Source organism: Coregonus clupeaformis, unplaced genomic scaffold, assembly GCF_020615455.1.
Source record: "Coregonus clupeaformis isolate EN_2021a unplaced genomic scaffold, ASM2061545v1 scaf0161, whole genome shotgun sequence".
Classification (NCBI taxonomy): domain Eukaryota; kingdom Metazoa; phylum Chordata; class Actinopteri; order Salmoniformes; family Salmonidae; genus Coregonus; species Coregonus clupeaformis.
The window spans coordinates 374,939-394,105 of record NW_025533616.1 but is presented as its reverse complement, the minus strand read 5'-3'; the positions used below and the strand labels follow the sequence as shown (position 1 = coordinate 394,105).

Genomic DNA, 19,167 nt, shown 5'->3' with positions numbered 1-19,167 from the left:
CCAGTGAGCTTCTGAAAATGCAGGGCAGAACTGTGCATTCCTCTAAATTTGCTTTCTCTGAAAATGCAACTGTTGTTTCATACTGCCCAAAGAAGAACAAGAATGTTCTTGTAATGAGCATAATGCACAAAGATGCATCGCTGAGTGCAAGAGAGGACATCAAGCCACAAATAATACTGGACTACAATTCCACCAAAGGAGGAGTTGACAATTTGGACAAAGTCACAGCAACATATAGTTGTCAGCGCATGACTGCCCGCTGGCCTTTGGTGATTTTCTACAACATTGTGGATGTGTCTGCTTACAATGCCTATGTCCTGTGGACTGAAATCAACCAGCAATGGAATGGTGGCAAATTGTACCGACGCCGGCTTTTTCCTAGAGGAGCTCGGCAAAGCTCTCATCCTCCCAAGATCCAGAGGAGAGTCCGGCCTCCTCGGGTCGACAGCAGCTGCATCTGCCGTCCAGAAAATTCAAGCTGGACCATCAACACATGCCTCCAATCAACCAGAAATGGATCCAGTGGATACAGGCAGTGGCAAGAAACGGAAAAGATGCCAGCTCTGCCCCCTCGACAAGACAGTAAAACAAGCACCACTTGTGTAGAATGCAATAAATACATCTGCAGAAAGCACACACACACATTGTGTTCAACATGTAGAGAGAAAGACTGAAGGGATAATATGGACCAATAGGGGGAAAAACCTACTTGGGGAAACTGAAAAATCTTGTTTGTGAGAAAGGAAATATGTTTAACAAATAGTTCTTAAATATTGTTTAAAAAAATAAAAAGTATTGTATTTCTTCTTTCTGAAATGTCTGATAAGACAAAATAAAGTTGTTTCTGTTTTTACTTAATTCTTTGACTGTCTTGAGTGTGTTTAAACTGTGGCGGTCAATTTGACCCGTAACATAATGGATGTCATTTTTTTCCAGCAAAGCACAAGGGTTAAGAAAACCTTCCTAATATTGAGTTGCACCCCCCCACCACCACCCCCCACCACCACCACCACCACCACATACACAATCCATGTCTCAGTTGTCTCAAGGCTAAAAAAAATCATCCTTTAACCTGTCTCCTCCCCTTCATCTACACTGATTGAAGTGGATGTAACAGGTGACATCAATAAGGGATCATAGACTGACAAGGTGAAAGTTATGTCATGGAAAGAGCAGGTGTTCATAATGTTTTGTACACTCAGTGTATAGCTGAATGTAGGCATATATTTAACATATTCAATATACCATACACCTATTCGGTGAATTAAACTTTTACCAACCAGCACCATCACCCACTTACCCCAAGGTGGCTCAATTTACCCTGTCCCTATACTCAGCTTAACCCAAAGAGACCACTTTTTTGGGACAACCTGTTTTCAAGTGTGATGTTTTCATGAATTCGGATACACAACATCCTGAAATACACTACCGTTCAAAAGTTTGGGGTCACTTAGAAATGTCCTTGTTTTCCATGAAAACATACATGAAATGAGTTTGAATAGGAAATATAGCAAAATGCATAGGAAATGTAGTCATTGACAAGGTTAGAAATAATTATTTTAAATTGAAATAATAATTGTGTCCTTCAAACTTTTCTTTCGTCAAATAATCCTCAATTTGCAGCAATTACAGCCTTGCAGACCTTTGGCATTCTAGTTGTCAATTTGTTGAGGTAATCTGAAGAGATTTCACCCCATGCTTTTTGAAGCACCTCCCACAAGTTGGATTGGCTTGATGGGCACTTCTTATGTACCATACGGTCAAGCTGCTCCCACAACAGCTCAATAGGGTTGAGATCCGGTGACTGTGCTGGCCACTCCATTATAGACAGAATACCAGCTGACTGCTTCTTCCCTAAATAGTTCTTGCATAGTTTGGAGCTGTGCTTTGGGTCATTGTCCTGTTGTAGGAGGAAATTGGCTCCAATCAAGCGCCGTCCACAGGGTATGGCATGGTGTTGCAAAATGGAGTGATAGCCTTCCTTCTTCAAGATCCCTTTTACCCTGTAAAATATCCCACTTTACCACCACCAAAGAACCCCCAGACCATCCCATTGCCTCCACCATGCTTGACAGATGGCATCAAGCACTCCTCCAGCATCTTTTCATTTGGTCTGCGTCTCACAAATGTTCTTCTTTGTGATCCGAACACCTCAAACTTCAATTCGTCTGTCCATAAAACTTTTTTCCAATCTTCCTCTGTTCAGTGTCTGAGTTCTTTTGCCCATCTTAATCTTTTCTTTTTATTGGCCAGTCTGAGATATGTCTTTTTCTTTGCAACTCTGCCTAGAAGGTCAGCATCCCGGAGTCGCATCTTCACTGTTGACGTTGAGACTGGTGTTTTGCGGGTACTATTTAATGAAGCTGCCAGTTGAGGACCTGTGAGGCGTCTGTTTCTCAAACTAGACACTAATGTATTTGTCCTCTTGCTCAGTTGTGCACCGGGGCCTCCCACTCCTCTTTCTATTCTGGTTAGAGCCAGTTTGCGCTGTTCTGTGAAGAGAGTAGTACACAGCGTTGTACGAGATCTTCAGTTTCTCTGCAATTTCTTGCATGGAATAGCCTTCATTTCTCAGAACAAGAATAGACTGACGAGTTTCAGAAGAAAGTTCTTTGTTTCTGGCCATTTTGAGCCTGTAATCGAACCCACAATTGCTGATGCTCCAGATACTCAACTAGTCTCAAGAAGGCCAGTTGTATTGCTTCTTTAATCAGCACAACAGTTTCCAGCTGTGCTAACATAATTACAAAATGGTTTTCTAATGATCAATTATCCTTTTAAAATTATAAACTTGGATTAGCAAACACAACGTGCCATTGGAACACAGGACTGATGGTTGCTGATAATGGGCCTCTGTACGCCTATGTAGCTATTCCATTAAAAAAATCAGCCGTTTCCAGCAACAATAGCCATTTACAACATTAACAATGTCTACACTGTATTTCCGATCAATTTTATGTTATTTTAAAATGGACAAAACATTTGCTTTTCTTTCGAAAAACAAGGACATTTCTAAGTGACCCCAAACTTTTGAACGGTAGTGTATATGTAGATATATTTGTTAGAAAGAATACTATATTTCCCTTGATGTAGTGATGCTAAATGTAAACAAATTGCTCAATTTACCCCACTCACCCCTACTGTTGTAAGAGGTTTCAGCTGCAGCCAGCCTGTTCCTGAGACCATCTGCTTAATGCGGTATTGATCAACACTGCCACCTAGTGTTAGAAGTGTGTAACTCCATGGATTTTTCTGTCGACCATTCATTCATCGTAATCATCACAGTCCATATTATACATACAATAATTAAAAAAAATATTGTTCTGAGTGTACAGTATAAAAAAAACAACAACATTAAAGTTGGTCTTGTGTGTATATGTTTGAAACTAAAACAACTCAGAACAGCCTCAATTCGTCATGGCATGGACTCTACAAGGTGTCGAAAGCGTTCCACAGGGACGCTGGCCCATGTTGACTCCAATGCTTCCCACAGTTGTGTCAAGTTGGCTGGATGTCCTTTGGGTGCTGGACCATTCTTGATACACACGGGAAACTGTTGAGTGTGAAAACCCCAGAAGTGTTGCACTCCAACCGGCACCTACTACCATACCCCGTTCAAAGGCACTTAAATATTTTGTCTTACCCATTCACCCTCTGAATGGCACACATACACAATCCAAGTCTCTATTGTCTCAAGGCTTAAAAATCCTTCTTTAACCTGTCTCTCCCCCTTCATCTACACTGATTGAAGTGGATTTAACAGGAGACACCAATAATGGATCATAACTTTCACCTGTATTCACCTTGTCAGTCTATGTCATGGAAAGAGCAGGTGTTCCTAATGTTTGTCCATCAGTGTATTTATGTTTCTCATTACATCACATTTTAAAACAATGATACATAAAAATCTTTAAGATTATCTCTGCATTGAGATTTCTCTTTGTGATCCTCTGTTTGATTGACATTTATAAAAAACATTATTTTTTTTTGCTTACACGAAAATGTTATTATTAAAACGTTATGATCTATGTAGAACTGAACGTTCCCACTGTGCATTATTCTACGGAGCCTGTATGGAACTATTCGTTTCTCCAGCCCCACTCATCAGCTGTTTACAAAAAAAAGTGTCGGGTTGACCGCTTGTTGTCGTATGAATCCCAGATTGCCCCTTTAAGATTTATGCAGAACTGAAGTGTCCTTGCAACTAGTCTGACTCAACAGTGGAACAGATCAGTGATGGTGAGTTGTGTTTTGGACACAGCTAGAGCAGGATACAGTGGTTCACTGAACCTCTGTTTAAAACAATGGAGCAAGCTCAGAGCGTCCCCTTGTGCCACTTTATAGAACGACAGGCTACCCTCCTCGAAATCCAGCAACACCCCTACCCTCTCCAGCCCATCGACCTCCACAGGGACAGCCACCTTCAGAATCAGAGGAATCAGAATGAGAGAAAACTTTATTGCAATGCAGCAAATTTGCCTAGGAATTTATCTTGGTGTTGTACAGAGAAGCGTCCACATAGATCTTATTCACTTCTATATGTAATTCTATGGAAGCATCCATATCAGTTATCACTTCCGCATACCTTGTCGTGCAGGGCTTCAATCTGCCCCCTCTCACTCAGCAGGCACCAAGAATAGGGGTTGAACCCGATACGGCAGGTGTCTTTCTGGCCCTTACGGCCGATCTGACCCTCGCAGACTCCCACCTGTAGACAAGCGCAATGGTCTATGACAATGCTGTACTAGGCAGTGTGATTTTATTTTGGTACATTTGATTTAGCTAAAATAGTGCCAATAAAGGGTTCCCAAAAATTAAAAATCAATGATGTACTCTTGACAGGGCTTAGTTAAATGCAATAGGAATGTGAAATGTGAAATGTGTTTATGTTGTTGATGATGTTGTTTATGTTATGATGCGTTACTAGCTATATGCTATGTGATGTTTTACCTTTTTAATATTTGTACATGGCAATAAAATCTAATCTCCTCTGTAATAAAATCTAATCTCCTCTGTAGCTCAGCTGGTAGAGCACGGCGCTTGTAACGCGAAGGTAGTGGGTTCGATCCCCGGGACCACCCATACACAAAAATGTATGCACGCATGACTGTAAGTCGCTTTGGATAAAAGCGTCTGCTAAATGGCATATTATTATTATTTATTATTATAACATATTAGAATAAAATGCCATTTAGCAGATGCTAAGAAACTAATAGCAATGGTACACCCTCTGATCTCTTACCTTCCATTTGCCCTCGTCCTTCTCCACCTCCACCTCCCAGTACGCACGGCCTTCCTCCAAGGGTTTAGAGGCCAAGACCTGGGGGAAGGAGCTAAAGCGAGCCCCCTGCTCTGGGTAGGCCTGCTGGACCTCGCTGTAAGACACCTTCCTGTTCTCCTCAGAGAGGAGCAGCTTGGGGTGGGCAGTGTCCGGGTCCAGACGGGGGCTGGTACCATCTGGACAGAACACACAGAGATATTGAATGAATACCAAGGTAGAGGCTGGTGCCATTTACACAGAACACAAAGATATATTGAATGAATACCAAGGTAGAGGCTGGTGCCATTTACACAGAACGCAAATAAATATTAAATGAATAAATATTAAATGAATACCAAGGTAAAGGCCCTTTACACAGAACACACAAGAGGGGCATGAGCAAAAGAGGTTTGTCAGTCAAAAACGACCCATAGTCATTGGCATTGAACTTGTCTGGTGCGGTGATTGATATAGACTGGCAGATTTTGAATGGTTCCGGATGGCGGTTCGCTAACCCTATGCCTTACCTAAACCCTAAATGGTCATCCTAACCGTAACCTATTTTAATACCCATGGCTGAATATCCACTTCCTTTTGAGTAGGGAGCTGGTATGGTGTAGGGCAGTGTTTCCCAAACTAGGGGTCGCCTGATATTAAAATGGGACCGCAAGAGAAACAATGAAATAAAAAAATCGCGCTTGGTTCATAGAACATCAGTAAACTCGGGTAGCAGCAGTTGTAATAACCAGCTGTTTTCTGTTTTCTTCCTACAAATGTGGCTCTATCTTCTGAACGGTTTAAGCTACAACATATTACGACCCCATCGCTGACAGATAAGACTCTCATGAGTCGTTCCCTCTACAATGGCCAAGCCGTGCACGACTCATTACAACAGACTAGACAAGACCAAGCACTAAATCAGACTAGGGGGGGAAAAGAACATCATCAATTATGTTATTTTCGACACAGATAATCATGCAAAATTATTGCCTGAACATCTGCATTTCCCAATACCTTTCTGATGCATTTCAGTCACTTCAAACCACTTCCTTCAGAATGAAATACTGTCAAGTACTGTCAGACTGATTTGGAATATATATGGTCATAGCCCAAATTAAAAAAGTAAACATTGGCCGTTGATTACATCACATATTTCACATGGCGGGGTCGCATATATGTTTTTTTTTTTTTTTTTATATAGTAATGAGGCCAAAAAAGTTTGGGAACACATGGTGTAGGTACTGTATGAGATTGGGGGTGACTTACAGAGCAGCCTGAAGGGGTCCCGGTCAGGCAGGGAGATGACCACGGAGTTCAGCCGCCTCGATGTCCACTCCTGTAGGCATCCCAGCCTGGCCTTGTCCACCTCCTCTGGAGCCTCCAGCTCCTCCACAGAACAGCTCTCAGACACACTGGAGAGGGCGGAGCAGGAAGAGGAAGAGGAAGAGGAGACAGGATATGAGGTTTACTCTCAATACAGGCTGTAATACTATTACTAAGAATCTATTTGTCAAACCATACTACAGCTATTTTCATTCTGTAAATATACCTGAAACTAACCACGGTATCCATACATGTCATAACGCTACGACAGTGAATGTCGCCTGATCTACAGAAAACGTAGCATACATACTTTCACCAAGGCACTTAATCTGTAGGAGGGATGTTGGGGAATAGTGGTCTGAGTAATTTAGAAAATGAAGCGAAGCGTCTTCTATAATTATATAAGAGCTCTTAGACTTTCTGCTTAACACACCGACTCAGTTCTGCTGACTTGGTAGGACTTCATTTCTCTCTTAGAAACTATATGAGAAGTAGCCCATCGTCATTTATAATAGCTGCTTACCTTTTGGTTATCTTACTGTACTCCTGTAACGAACAAAAGAAAAGATCGGGAAAAACATGGGTACATGGATGTTACATGTAATTAGTTCCGGTATGTAAACACACTCTCCATACAATAGTACCATTTAGTACGTGCCCTATGTTCCTCCAGGAACTAAGAGGATTAAGTAAGTCAAGTAAGTACCACGATGAAGGACTGCTCCTGTACGCGTGCAGCCCCCCGGGTGTCGGCCAGCCCCTCCAGAGTATGAAGACCCCTTTGGAGGGAGGAGAGGGTCTCCTGGAGCTGGGTCAGCTGTTCCTCCAGCCCCCCCACTGCTCTGCTCTCCTCCTGGGTACACACAGCACATAACAATTGAAAAAAAAAAACTCACTACTGTACTAATTTTTTTTTAAACTACGTTTTAATTGAGAAGTAGGCATTGGTCGGTCTGAGGCCGAAAAAAAAGAAAGGAAATTCACATGAGCACCAAAGGTACCAACAACAACTCCAGATGAACGCCCGTGATTTTGGAATGAGTTGTTCGACCAGCAGGTGTCCACATACTTTTGGCCATGTAGTGTAGCTGTGTTGTTGCCGAGCAACCGAGTTGCGACACAGTGTTAGAACTCTGAGCTTTGGCTAAAAAAAATATGTTAGCATTGTCAGAAATGCTACAAAAAAGGTAGCACATCTTTGGTTCTTAATGGACAGAAATGAGCACGTGAAAGCAATAAATTACACATTTAATCAAAACTGTTGCCCCTACAAACGTATTCAGTCCGAAAGGTGGCAAGTCTGATGGTCCCTTTATGGACACCTAGATACTGAGCTAGGTCAGGGACATACATTTTATTTCTTTGACTAATGCTAACGACCTTGTTCAAAATCCAGTATGTGGTTCTGGTTAACGGCCGGACGGCTCATGAGGAGAGGCAGGGAGTGTGTTGTGTACCTCCAATCAAGGTGATTTGCTCATTTTCATCGACATTGGTGTCATATTGGCTTAGATATGATGGTAGGGAGATTTTAATTTAACATTGAGCTTCAATCAAAGCCTACTATTGGGCGCCAGTCAATTAAGAGAGCGACAAGTGTCACTACAGGAAGTACAGCCCACGTTTTTGTTCTAGACCTGCACCGACACACCTGATTCACCCATCACTCTCTTAATGCAGTTGCAATTAAAGGCTTTGTTTTTCTTGTTGTTTTTTTTAGCTTAAAAAGGCAACATATCCTACTAGAACACATACATTTCAGTTGACTGTTGACTTCCAAGCACTGTTTCATTATTATTATTTTTTTTTAGGATAGAGTTGAGCATGTTCTCTCCCTTCTTTACCCGAGTCACACACAGCAGGGCCGTGGTCTCCTCCTGCTGCAAGGCCTCCTTCATGGCCCCGTACCGCTGCTGCACCCCGGCACGCGCCTCTCCCAGCAACATCTGGGGAGAGGAGGAATCAGTGTTGACATATCAATCAATTTTCAATCAATTTTATTTTATATAGCCCTTCTTACATCAGCTAATATCTCGAAGTGCTTTACAGAAACCCAGCCTAAAACCCCAAACAGCTAGTAATGCAGGTGTAGAAGCACGGTGGCTAGGAAAAACTCCCTAGAAAGGCCAAAACCTAGGAAGAAACCTAGAGAGGAACCAGGCTATGAGGGTGGCCAGTCCTCTTCTGGCTGTGCCGGGTGGAGATTATAACAGAACCATGCCAAGATGTTCAAAAATGTTCATAAGTGACAAGCATGGTCAAATAATAATCAGGAATAAATCTCAGTTGGCTTTTCATAGCCGATCATTAAGAGTTGAAAACAGCAGGTCTGGGACAGGTAGGGGGTTTCGAACACGCAGGCAGAACAGTTGAAACTGGAATAGCAGCAAGGCCAGGCGGACTGGGGACAGCAAGGTGTCAGCATGCCCGGTAGTCCTGACGTATGGTCCTAGGGCTCAGGTTCTCAGAGAGAAAGAGAGAACGAGAGAATTAGAGAGAGCATACTTAAATTCACACAGGACACTGGATAAGACAGGAGAAGTACTCCAGGTATAACCAACTAACCCCAGCCCCCCGACACATAAACTACTGCAGCATAAATACTGGAGGCTGAGACAGGAGCGGTCCGGAGACACTGTGGCCCCATCCGAAGAAACCCCGGACAGGGCCAAACAGGAAGGATATAACCCCACCCACTCTGCCAAAGCACAGCCCCCCGCACCACCAGAGGGATATCCTCAACCACCAACTTACAATCCTGAGACAAGGCCGAGTATAGCCCACAGAGGTCTCCACCACAGCACAAACCAAGGGGGGCGCCAACCCAGACAGGAAGATCACGTCAGTAACTCAACCCACTCAAGTGACGCACCCCTCCTAGGGACGGCATGAAAGAGCACCAGCAAGCCAGTGACTCAGCCCCTGTAACAGGGTTAGAGGCAGAGAACCCCAGTGGAGAGAGGGGAACCGGCCTGGCAGAGACAGCAAGGGCTGTTCGTTGCTCCAGAGCCTTTCCGTTCACCTTCACACTCCTGGGCCAGACTACACTCAATCATATGACCTACTGAAGAGATAAGTCTTCAGTAAAGACTTAAAGGTTGAGACCGAGTCTGCGTCTCTCACATGGGTAGGCAAACTGTTCCATAAAATTGGAGATCTATAGGAGAAAGCCCTGCCTCCCGCTGTTTGCTTAGAAATTCTAGGGACAATTAGGAGGCCTGCGTCTTGTGACCGTAGCGTACGTATTGGTATGTACGGCAGGACCAACTCGGAAAGATAGGTAGGAGCAAGCCCATGTAACGCTTTATGGGTTAACAGTAAAACCTTGAAATCAGCCCTTGCCTTAACAGGAAGCCAGTGTAGGGAAGCTAGCACTGGAGTAATATGATCAAATTTCTTGGTTCTAGTCAGGATTCTAGCAGCCGTATTTAGCACTAACTGAAGTTTATTTAGTGCTTTATCCGGTAGCCGAAAGTAGAGCATTGCAGTAGTCTAACCTAGAAGTAACAAATGCATGGATTAATTTTTCTGCATCATTTTTGGACAGAAAATTTCTGATTTTTGCAATGTTACGTAGATGGAAAAAGCTGTCCTTGAAACAGTCTTGATATGTTCGTCAAAAGAGAGATCAGGGTCAAGAGTAACGCCGAGGTCCTTCACAGTTTTATTTGAGACGACTTTACAACCATCAAGATGAATTGTCAGATTTAACAGAAGATCTCTTTGTTTCTTGGGACCTAGAACAAGCATCTCTGTTTTGTCCGAGTTTAAAAGTAGAAAGTTTTCAGCCATCCACTTCCTTATGTCTGAAACACAGGCTTCTAGCGAGGGCAATTTTGGGGCTTCACCATGTTTCATTGAAATGTACAGCTGTGTGTCATCCGCATAGCAGTGAAAGTTAACATTATGTTTTCAATAACATCCCCAAGAGGTAAAATATATAGTGAAAACAGTAGTGGTCCTAAAACGGAACCTTGAGGAACACCGAAATGTACAGTTGATTTGTCGGAGGACAGACCATTCACAGAGACAAACTGATATCTTTCCGACAGGTAAGATCTAAACCAGGCCAGAACTTGTCCGTGTAGACCAATTTGGGTTTCCAGTCTCTCCAAAAGAATGTGGTGATCGAGTAGTGTCAAAAGGCAGCACTAAGGTCTAGTAGCACGAGGACAGATGCAGAGCCTCGGTCTGACGCCATTAAAAGGTCATTTACCACCTTCACAAGTGCAGTCTCAGTGCTATGATGGGGTCTAAAACCAGACTGAAGCATTTCGTATACATTGTTTGTCTTCAGAAAGGCAGTGAGTTGCTGCGCAACAGCTTTTTCTAAAATTTTTGAGAGGAATGGAAGATTCGATATAGGCCGATAGTTTTTTATATTTTCCGGGTCAAGGTTTGGCTTTTTCAAGAGAGGCTTTATCACTGCCACTTTTAGTGAGTTTGGTACACATCCGGTGGATAGAGAGCTGTTTATTATGTTCAACATAGGAGGGCCAAGCACAGGAAGCAGCTCCTTCAGCAGTTTAGTAGGAATAGGATCCAGTATGCAGCTTGAAGGTTTAGAGGCCATGATTATTTTCATCATTGTGTCAAGAGATATAGTACTAAAACACTTAAGTGTCTCTCCCGATCCCAGGCCCTCGCAGAGCTGTGCAGATCCAGGACAGCTAAGCCCTGGAGGAATACGCAGATTCAAAGAGGAGTCCGTAATTTGCTTTCTAATGGTCATGATCTTTTCCTCAAAGAAGTTCATGAATTTATTACTGCTGAAGTGAAAGCCATCCTCTCTTGGGGAATGCTGCTTTTTAGTTAGCTTTGCAACAGTATCAAAAGAAATTTTGGATTGTTCTTATTTTCCTCGATTAAGTTGGAAAAGTAGGATGATCGAGCAGCAGTGAGGGCTCTTCGGTACTGCACGGTACTGTCTTTCCAAGCTAGTCGGAAGACTTCCAGTTTGGTGTGGCGCCATTTCCGTTCCAATTTCCTGGAAGCTTGCTTCAAAGCTCGGGTATTTTCTGTATACCAGGGAGCTAGTTTCTTATGACAAATGTTTTTTCGTTTTTAGGGGTGCAACTGCATCTAGGGTATTGCGCAAGGTTAAATTGAGTTCCTCAGTTAAGTGGTTAACTGATTTTTGTCCTCTGACGTCCTTGGGTAGGCAGAAGGAGTCTGGAAGGGCATCAAGGAATTTTTGTGTTGTCTGAGAATTTATAGCACGACTTTTGATGCTCCTTGGTTGGGGTCTGAGCAGATTATTTGTTGCGATTGCAAACGTAATAAAATGGTGGTCCGATAGTCCAGGATTTTGTGGAAAAACATTAAGATCTACAACATTTATTCCATGGGACAAAACTAGGTCCAGAGTATGACTGTGGCAGTGAGTAGGTCCAGAGACATGTTGACAAAACCCACTGAGTCGATGATGGCTCCGAAAGACTTTTGGAGTGGGTCTGTGGACTTCTCCATGGAATATTAAAATCACCAAAAATTAGAATATGATCTGCTATGACTACAAGGTCTGATAGGAATTCAGGAAACTCAGAGAGGAACGCTGTATATGGCCCAGGAGGCCTGTAAACAGTAGCTATAAAAGTGATTGAGTAGGCTGCATAGATTTCATGACTAGAAGCTCAAAAGACGAAACGCCATTTTTTTTTTGTAAATTGAAATTTGCTATCGTAAATGTTAGCAACACCTCCGCCTTTGCGGGATGCACGGGGAATATGGTCACTAGTGTAACCAGGAGGTGAGGCCTCATTTAACACAGCAAATTCATCAGGCTTAAGCCATGTTTCAGTCAGGCCAATCACATCAAGATTATGATCAGTGATTAGTTCATTGACTATGACTGCCTTTGAAGTGAGGGATCTAACATTAAGTAACCCTATTTTGAGATGTGAGGTATCACGATCTCTTTCAATAATGGCAGGAATGGAGGAGGTCTTTATCCTAATAAGATTGCTAAGGTGAACACCGCCATGTTTAGTTTTGCCCAACCTAGGTCGAGGCACAGACACAGTCTCAATGGGTATGGCTGAGCTGACTACACTGACTGTGCTATTGGCAGACTCCACTAAGCTGGCAGGTTGGCTAACAGCCTGCTGCCTGGCCTGCACCCTATTTCACTGTGGGGCTAGAGGAGTTAGAGCCCTATCTATGTTGGTAGATAAGATGAGAGCACCCCTCCAGCTAGGATGGAGTCCGTCCCTCATCAGCAGGTCAGGCTTGGTCCTGTTTGTGGGTGAGTCCCAGAAAGAGGGCCAATTATCTACAAATTCTATCTTTTGGGAGGGGGCAGAAAACAGTTTTCAACCAGCGATTGAGTGCTGAGACTCTGCTGTAGAGCTCGTCACTCCCCCTAACTGGGAGGGGGGGCCAGAGACAATTACTCGGTGCCGACACATCTTTCTAGCTAATTTACACGCTGAAGCTATGTTGCACTTGGTGACCTCTGACTGTTTCATCCTAACATCGTTGGTGCCGACGTGGATAACAATATCTCTATACTCTCTACACTTCGCCAGTTTTAGCTTTTAGCCAGCACCATCTTTAGATTAGCCTTAACGTCGGTAGCCCTGCCCCCTGGTAAACAGTGTATGATCGCTGGGTGATTCTTCTTAAGTCTAATACTGCGGGTAATGGAGTCGCCAATGACTAGGGTTTTCAATTTGTCAGAGCTAATGGTGGGAGCCTTCGGCGTCTCAGACCCCGTAACGGGAGGAGTAGAGACAAGAGAAGACTCAGACTCAGACTCCGACTCGCTACATAATGGGGAAAACCGGTTGAAAGTTTCTGTCGGCTGAATGAGCTTGACACCGGTTGATCATTCCAACAGTATTTCCCTCCAGAAGCCATGAGAAAGTTGTCCGGCTCGGGGGACTGTGCGGGGGATTTATACTAACGTTACTATCTGTACTTACTGGTGGCACAGACGCTGTTTCTTCCTTTCCTACACTGAAATTACCCTTGCCTAACGATTAGCGTCTGAAGCTGGGCTTGTAGCACAGCTATTCTCGCCGTAAGGCGATCGTTCTCCTGTATATTATGAGTACAGCGACTGCAATTAGAAGACATCATGTTAATGTTACTACTTAGCTCGGCTGTTGAAGATGTTGACGAACCATGTCCAGATAAAGCGTCCGGAGTGAAAAAGTTGAATGAGGGAAAAAAGTTGCGATGGAAAAAAGGAAAAATAAAGTAAAGTTGGCAGCAAAAACGCACAGGAAAATGACTCTTCTGTCTCGGGATAAAACGTCCGGGGTGAAAAAGTTTAACGAAAAAAAGATGAGTGAGGACAAAACTAAAAAGTTGGTAAATTTGTTGAACACAGAGATTGATTAAACGTTTATTAAAAGTAAAACGTGAATAGTTTGGCAGGTAGCCAAGTAGCAGCAAACAGCACAGCAGCACGGAGACAATGCGGAAGCGAGAAACAAGAGGGCGTCAACTTCCAATGTAAAATCAGTTACTAAACAGGGAACAGGGAACATAGTTGTATCCAAAACGCCTTACATACAGATACAGCCAGTGTAGTGGTGAGTCTAATGCAGTTGTCATCATGGACCCTGGTTTTAAAGGTCTAGGGGGGATACAGTAGGATTTTGCTCCAGGTCAGACTTAAAATACCTGGTCCAACTAAGGTCCTGTCTTCTTACCTGGAATCTCAGTTTCTTCTCTGTAATCTCAGTCACTCTGCTCATTAATGACTGTTCTGTTTCCTGCATCTTCTTCATCTCCTGTTTCAGATTCCCCTGCAAGACAAAACATAGTGTCATCATCCTGTTTCAGATTCTCCTGCAATACAAAACATAGTGTCATCATCCTGTTTCAGATTCCCCTGCAAGACAAAACATAGTGTCATCATCCTGTTTCAGATTCTCCTGCAAGACAAAACATAGTGTCATCATCCTGTTTCAGATTCCCCTGCAAGACAAAACATAGTGTCATCATCCTGTTTCAGATTCCCCTGCAATACAAAACATAGTGTCATCATCCTGATTCAGATTCCCCTGCAATACAAAACATAGTGTCATCATCCTGTTTCAGATTCCCCTGCAAGACAAAACCTAGTGTCATCATCCTGTTTCAGATTCCCCTGCAATACAAAACATAGTGTCATCATCCTGTTTCAGATTCCCCTGCAATACAAAACATAGTGTCATCATCCTGATTCAGATTCCCCTGCAATACAAAACATAGTGTCATCATCCTGTTTCAGATTCCCCTGCAAGACAAAAAACATAGTGTCATCATCCTGTTTCAGATTCCCCTGCAAGACAAAAAACATAGTGTCATCATCCTGTTTCAGATTCCCCTGCAAGACAAAACATAGTGTCATCATCCTGTTTCAGATTCCCCTGCAAGACAAAACATAGTGTCATCATCCTGTTTCAGATTCCCCTGCAAGACAAAACATAGTGTCATCATCCTGTTTCAGATTCCCCTGCAATACAAAACATAGTGTCATCATCCTGTTTCAGATTCCCCTGCAAGACAAAACATAGTGTCATCATCCTGTTTCAGATTCCCCTGCAAGACAAAACATAGTGTCATCATCCTGTTTCAGATTCCCCTGCAAGACAAAACATAGTGTCATCATCCTGTTTCAGATTCCCCTGCAAGACAAAACATAGTGTCATCATCCTGTTTCAGATTCCCCTGCAAGACAAAACATAGTGTCATCATCCTGTTTCAGATTCCCCTGCAAGACAAAACATAGTGTCATCATCCTGTTTCAGATTCCCCTGCAAGACAAAACATAGTGTCATCATCCTGTTTCAGATTCCCCTGCAAGACAAAACATAGTGTCATCATCCTGTTTCAGATTCCCCTGCAAGACAAAACATAGTGTCATCATCCTGTTTCAGATTCCCCTGCAAGACAAAACATAGTGTCATCATCCTGTTTCAGATTCCCCTGCAAGACAAAAGCATAGTGTCATCATCCTGTTTCAGATTCCCCTGCAAGACAAAACATAGTGTCATCATCCTGTTTCAGATTCCCCTGCAAGACAAAACATAGTGTCATCATCCTGTTTCAGATTCCTCTGCAAGACAAAAAACAGTGTCATCATCCTGTTTCAGATTCCCCTGCAAGACAAAACATAGTGTCATCATCCTGTTTCAGATTCCCCTGCAAGACAAAAAACAGTGTCATCATCCTGTTTCAGATTCCCCTGCAAGACAAAACATAGTGTCATCATCCTACCATCAATAGAAAACATGCTTTTGTTCTCTGAAATATGTATTCATACTATAAACGCTTGTGATATGGTTATTCACCACTACGATCCTTTAGTTGGACAACATTAATACTATAGCTCATACAACTGGGATGTGATGAGGTACGTTTTTAGTGTTTGGTAATAGTTAGGTAATCCTCCCTCCTCTGTTTCTCACCCTCAGCTCCCTCTCGGCCTCTCTGATGCTGACGCAGGCGTGCTCCCGGTGCGACCCGATCACGGTACAAACGGTGCAGACACACACGCTACACTGCTGGCAGTAGATCCGGTTCATCTCCTGGTGTTCCGGGCACCTGATGGTAATGTAAGTTGTACTTGTAATTCAGCTTGTTGCTGCCAGTTGTATAATGATTTGTCAAATAATCCATCAAATAACAATTATCAACTTAATGAAATGTTGAAACACAAAAGTATTACAAGAATCAAGACATTACTGCAATACCATCCGAAGTTGTTAGGAATTTGAAAAGGAAATTCACATGGGGCACCATGATGCTGTTTGATAAGGTTTGAACACAGACAAAAATAATACCTACACATATACAACAGAAAGCACACATGGTAGAACAGTTGAGAGTACAAGTGCAAAACACCATCAACATACAAAATACATTTCCTCTCTCCTCGCAACTGACCTTATCATCCAATGGGTTTTGAGAAGGAGGAGGAGGAGGAGAAGAGATGATGCAAGGAAATGCAATTGAGATTGAAACCTTACCTCCAGGGTGAGATGTCCTCCACGGCGGGTACCAGGGTGTGGCTCTGGAAGACAGGGGACTCCAGGTGGGGGCGGAGGTGGTCGGAGCACATGGAGGCCCCACACACCAGGCAGGTCTTCACCGCAGGGAGAGAGCCCTGGCTGGGGCAGTAGTGGCAGGGCAGGAGGGTCTCCCTAGAGGTCTGGCTGGAGGTCTGGCGAGCCAGGCTGGGGGACAGGTTAGTACGTCCAGGGGACAGATTGGTACGTCCAGGGGACAGGTTGTTGGCAGCACGGGTAGGAGAGGTGGAGGTGCTGATTAGACCAGGGGATCTGTTGTGGATCTCTGGAAGTGTCTCCCTCTCAGCTTCAACAGGCTTCTCCTTTGTAGGGGTGACTAAATGTAAACGGGTTGTTTGGGTAGTTTCAGCAGATTTCTTGGCGGGTGTGTGGGGTTCTCTCACAGGGGGTGGCGGTGGGTCCAGTTCAATGACGGTGATTCTTCTTGGCGATGTGTTGTTGATGCTACCTGCTGCTGCTGGTTCAGGTGATTTTCTAGGGTCATTCAGGGGTTCTCTTGTAAGAGGTTCTGTTGTAGCAGGGGGTTCGTCCAGCTCAATGGGTGGGTCTCTCCTAGGGGACCTAGACCTATCACATGTCAGGTCCGGACCTCTGGCAGTGGCAGACTTTTTACTAGACGGTTTGGTTGCTAAGGAGAACGGTGCTGCTGGCGCCTCCTCCTCACTGGACAACTCAACGTCAGACGACGTGTTCTGATTGGCTGAAGAGGAGGAAGAGGAAGTGGTGGGTATTTTACTGTCACCTGCCTGTCCCTTGGAGTGGGAGGAAGAGGAGCTGCCAGTGGCTTGTCTCTTGTTGTCGTGACGATGGCCACCTGGGACAGGTGAACTGGCAGGTCTCTTCCCCAACAGACGCTTGGATAGAGATATGGAGGTTCTCTTCCCAAGGGTCCAGCCCAATGGATTGATCTCAATGACTTCCACTTCATTGGCTCTGCCTATATACCCAACAAGACACACATAACACAAATAAATTAGTAGTGATTAGGCCCATTTAGGATACATCAAAAGGGCACAAACCCTAGCTAAATCAAATAAATAAAAAATTGTCACGCACTGAATACAACAGGTGCTTGCTTACAAGCCTTCCCAACGATGCAGAGTTAAAAAATATTTACAAATAAACATAATATCTTTAGATAGAATAGAATAAGGTCTATTGATTATAAGGCAAGTGACTAGACTACAGTAGACTTCGACCTGTGTCGTTACTCGTGGGCGTCAGTCAATATAATGCTGTTGTTAATGTTCCAATCATAGCCAAGTCATCATCACCATATTAAAACAACGTGTTAACAATCGGTTATTGTTTTACTGTAGGCCTAGTACCATTAGACACGTAATTTACATATTTCCCAGCAGTAGCATACCTTTGGAAATGTTCGTTCCCATGACTAGCCAGCCAACCTGGGGTGTATTCATTATGTCTTGCAACGGAAACTGTTTACCGTTTAAGAACCAAACGGAAGCTGACAGAGCAAACGGAACGAAACATACCAGAATTTGTCCAATAGAAACTCTCTTTTCGTTTTCCGTTTGAAGTAAACGGTTTGTGTTGCAAAACGTTTTGTAACAGACGAAACATTTTGCAACAGAATCGGCGTAATGAATACACCCCTTGTCCCCAGGCTAATCGCGCATGGGCGGAACTTGTCTGGGGAATTTAGGAAGTTACCTGTGGCTGCGGTGGTGCGTGTATGTGCAGGCGCTTCATCTCGCCACGGCCTTGCGGTTGTGTCTCTCTTAAACCCAAACGGTAATGTCTTGTACTCCTCCTTGCACTCGGGACAGTAGTAGGGACCGGTGGGCGAACCGCTCCATAACTCCTGTATGCAGCAATAGCAGAAAAAATGTTTGCATCTCAGCGCGGGCGGATTCCGACAAATACCGTGGCATAAAGAACACACCGGGGGCTCGCAGGACGGGGTATCCAACGACGCACCCATCTTGCCCGGTAAAAAGCGATATTTGTTTCGTTTTTTGTCAACAACACGACAGAGTAGACAGTCAGGAAACGAAAATGTCAAATTAGGAGGAGCCAAGTGTTTGAATTACGTACCCAGTCTAGTCCGCCCACTGTGCCCCACACTTAAAGATACAGTAACACAATCTCTTGTTTTACCCGAATACATGTTGTTAGGCCTACAGATCAAACTACGCAGTGGCCTGGCCTAGTGTCATTATTTGAAGAAAACAAATACATGAGGAAAAATAATGCATACTTGGTGCCCTACCCAGCAGTTTTTGGATTGCTATGATTGTAAGGTACCCAAGGGTTAAAAGCATACTGGCCTCTCTCTCTCTCTCTCTCTCACACACACCATTTTGACTTCACATTTCATAGATTTTGAATGTTTTGTAACATAGATTGTGGAAGTTAATCTCTGAACATAGGCCTACTCTAACCTTACAGTTATTTCTTAAATCAGATTTACTGAACAATGCCATTACGTGTTCTGTGTTTCATTCATAGTTTAAATTATCCAAGGTGGCCTGGGCTTTTGGAGCTGGGACATAATATAATAATATGCCATTTAGCAGACGCTTTTATCCAAAGCGACTT

At 43.6% G+C, this 19,167-nt stretch overlaps 1 protein-coding gene across 2 annotated transcripts; it reads right to left on the bottom strand.

Moving 5' to 3' along the window:
* Window positions 1–3,774: 3,774 nt before the first annotated feature.
* si:dkey-29p10.4 (tripartite motif-containing protein 14) lies at window positions 3,775–18,631 on the bottom strand. Of its 2 annotated transcripts, none has more exons than XM_045213855.1 (11): window positions 18,280–18,631; window positions 16,546–17,542; window positions 15,985–16,120; window positions 14,242–14,337; window positions 8,428–8,529; window positions 7,290–7,436; window positions 7,107–7,129; window positions 6,527–6,672; window positions 5,243–5,457; window positions 4,586–4,708; window positions 3,775–4,421 (listed from the first exon to the last, which is right to left on the bottom strand). In XM_045213855.1, exons 1-11 carry the CDS (start codon window positions 18,548–18,550, stop codon window positions 4,215–4,217), a joined length of 2,463 nt encoding a protein of 820 aa, XP_045069790.1. In that variant the 5' UTR covers window positions 18,551–18,631; the 3' UTR covers window positions 3,775–4,214. The 2 variants fall into 2 exon arrangements, with proteins under 2 accessions (XP_045069790.1, XP_045069791.1); XM_045213856.1 differs by lacking the exon at window positions 18,280–18,631 and adding an exon at window positions 17,975–18,048.
* Window positions 18,632–19,167: the final 536 nt, after the last annotated feature.

Bases quoted from the DNA above. Each gene is read 5' to 3' on its own strand.
- si:dkey-29p10.4 (XM_045213855.1), bottom strand. From the start codon at position 18,550: ATGGGTGCGTCGTTGGATACCCCGTCCTGCGAGCCCCCGGTGTGTTCT. The intron at 7,437-8,427 runs GTAAAGAAGGGA...GTGTGTACCCAG, and splicing joins CCCTGCTGTGTGTGACTCGG to GAGGAGAGCAGAGCAGTGGG. The intron at 4,422-4,585 runs GTATGCGGAAGT...CTGATTCTGAAG, and splicing joins TTGAAGCCCTGCACGACAAG to GTGGCTGTCCCTGTGGAGGT.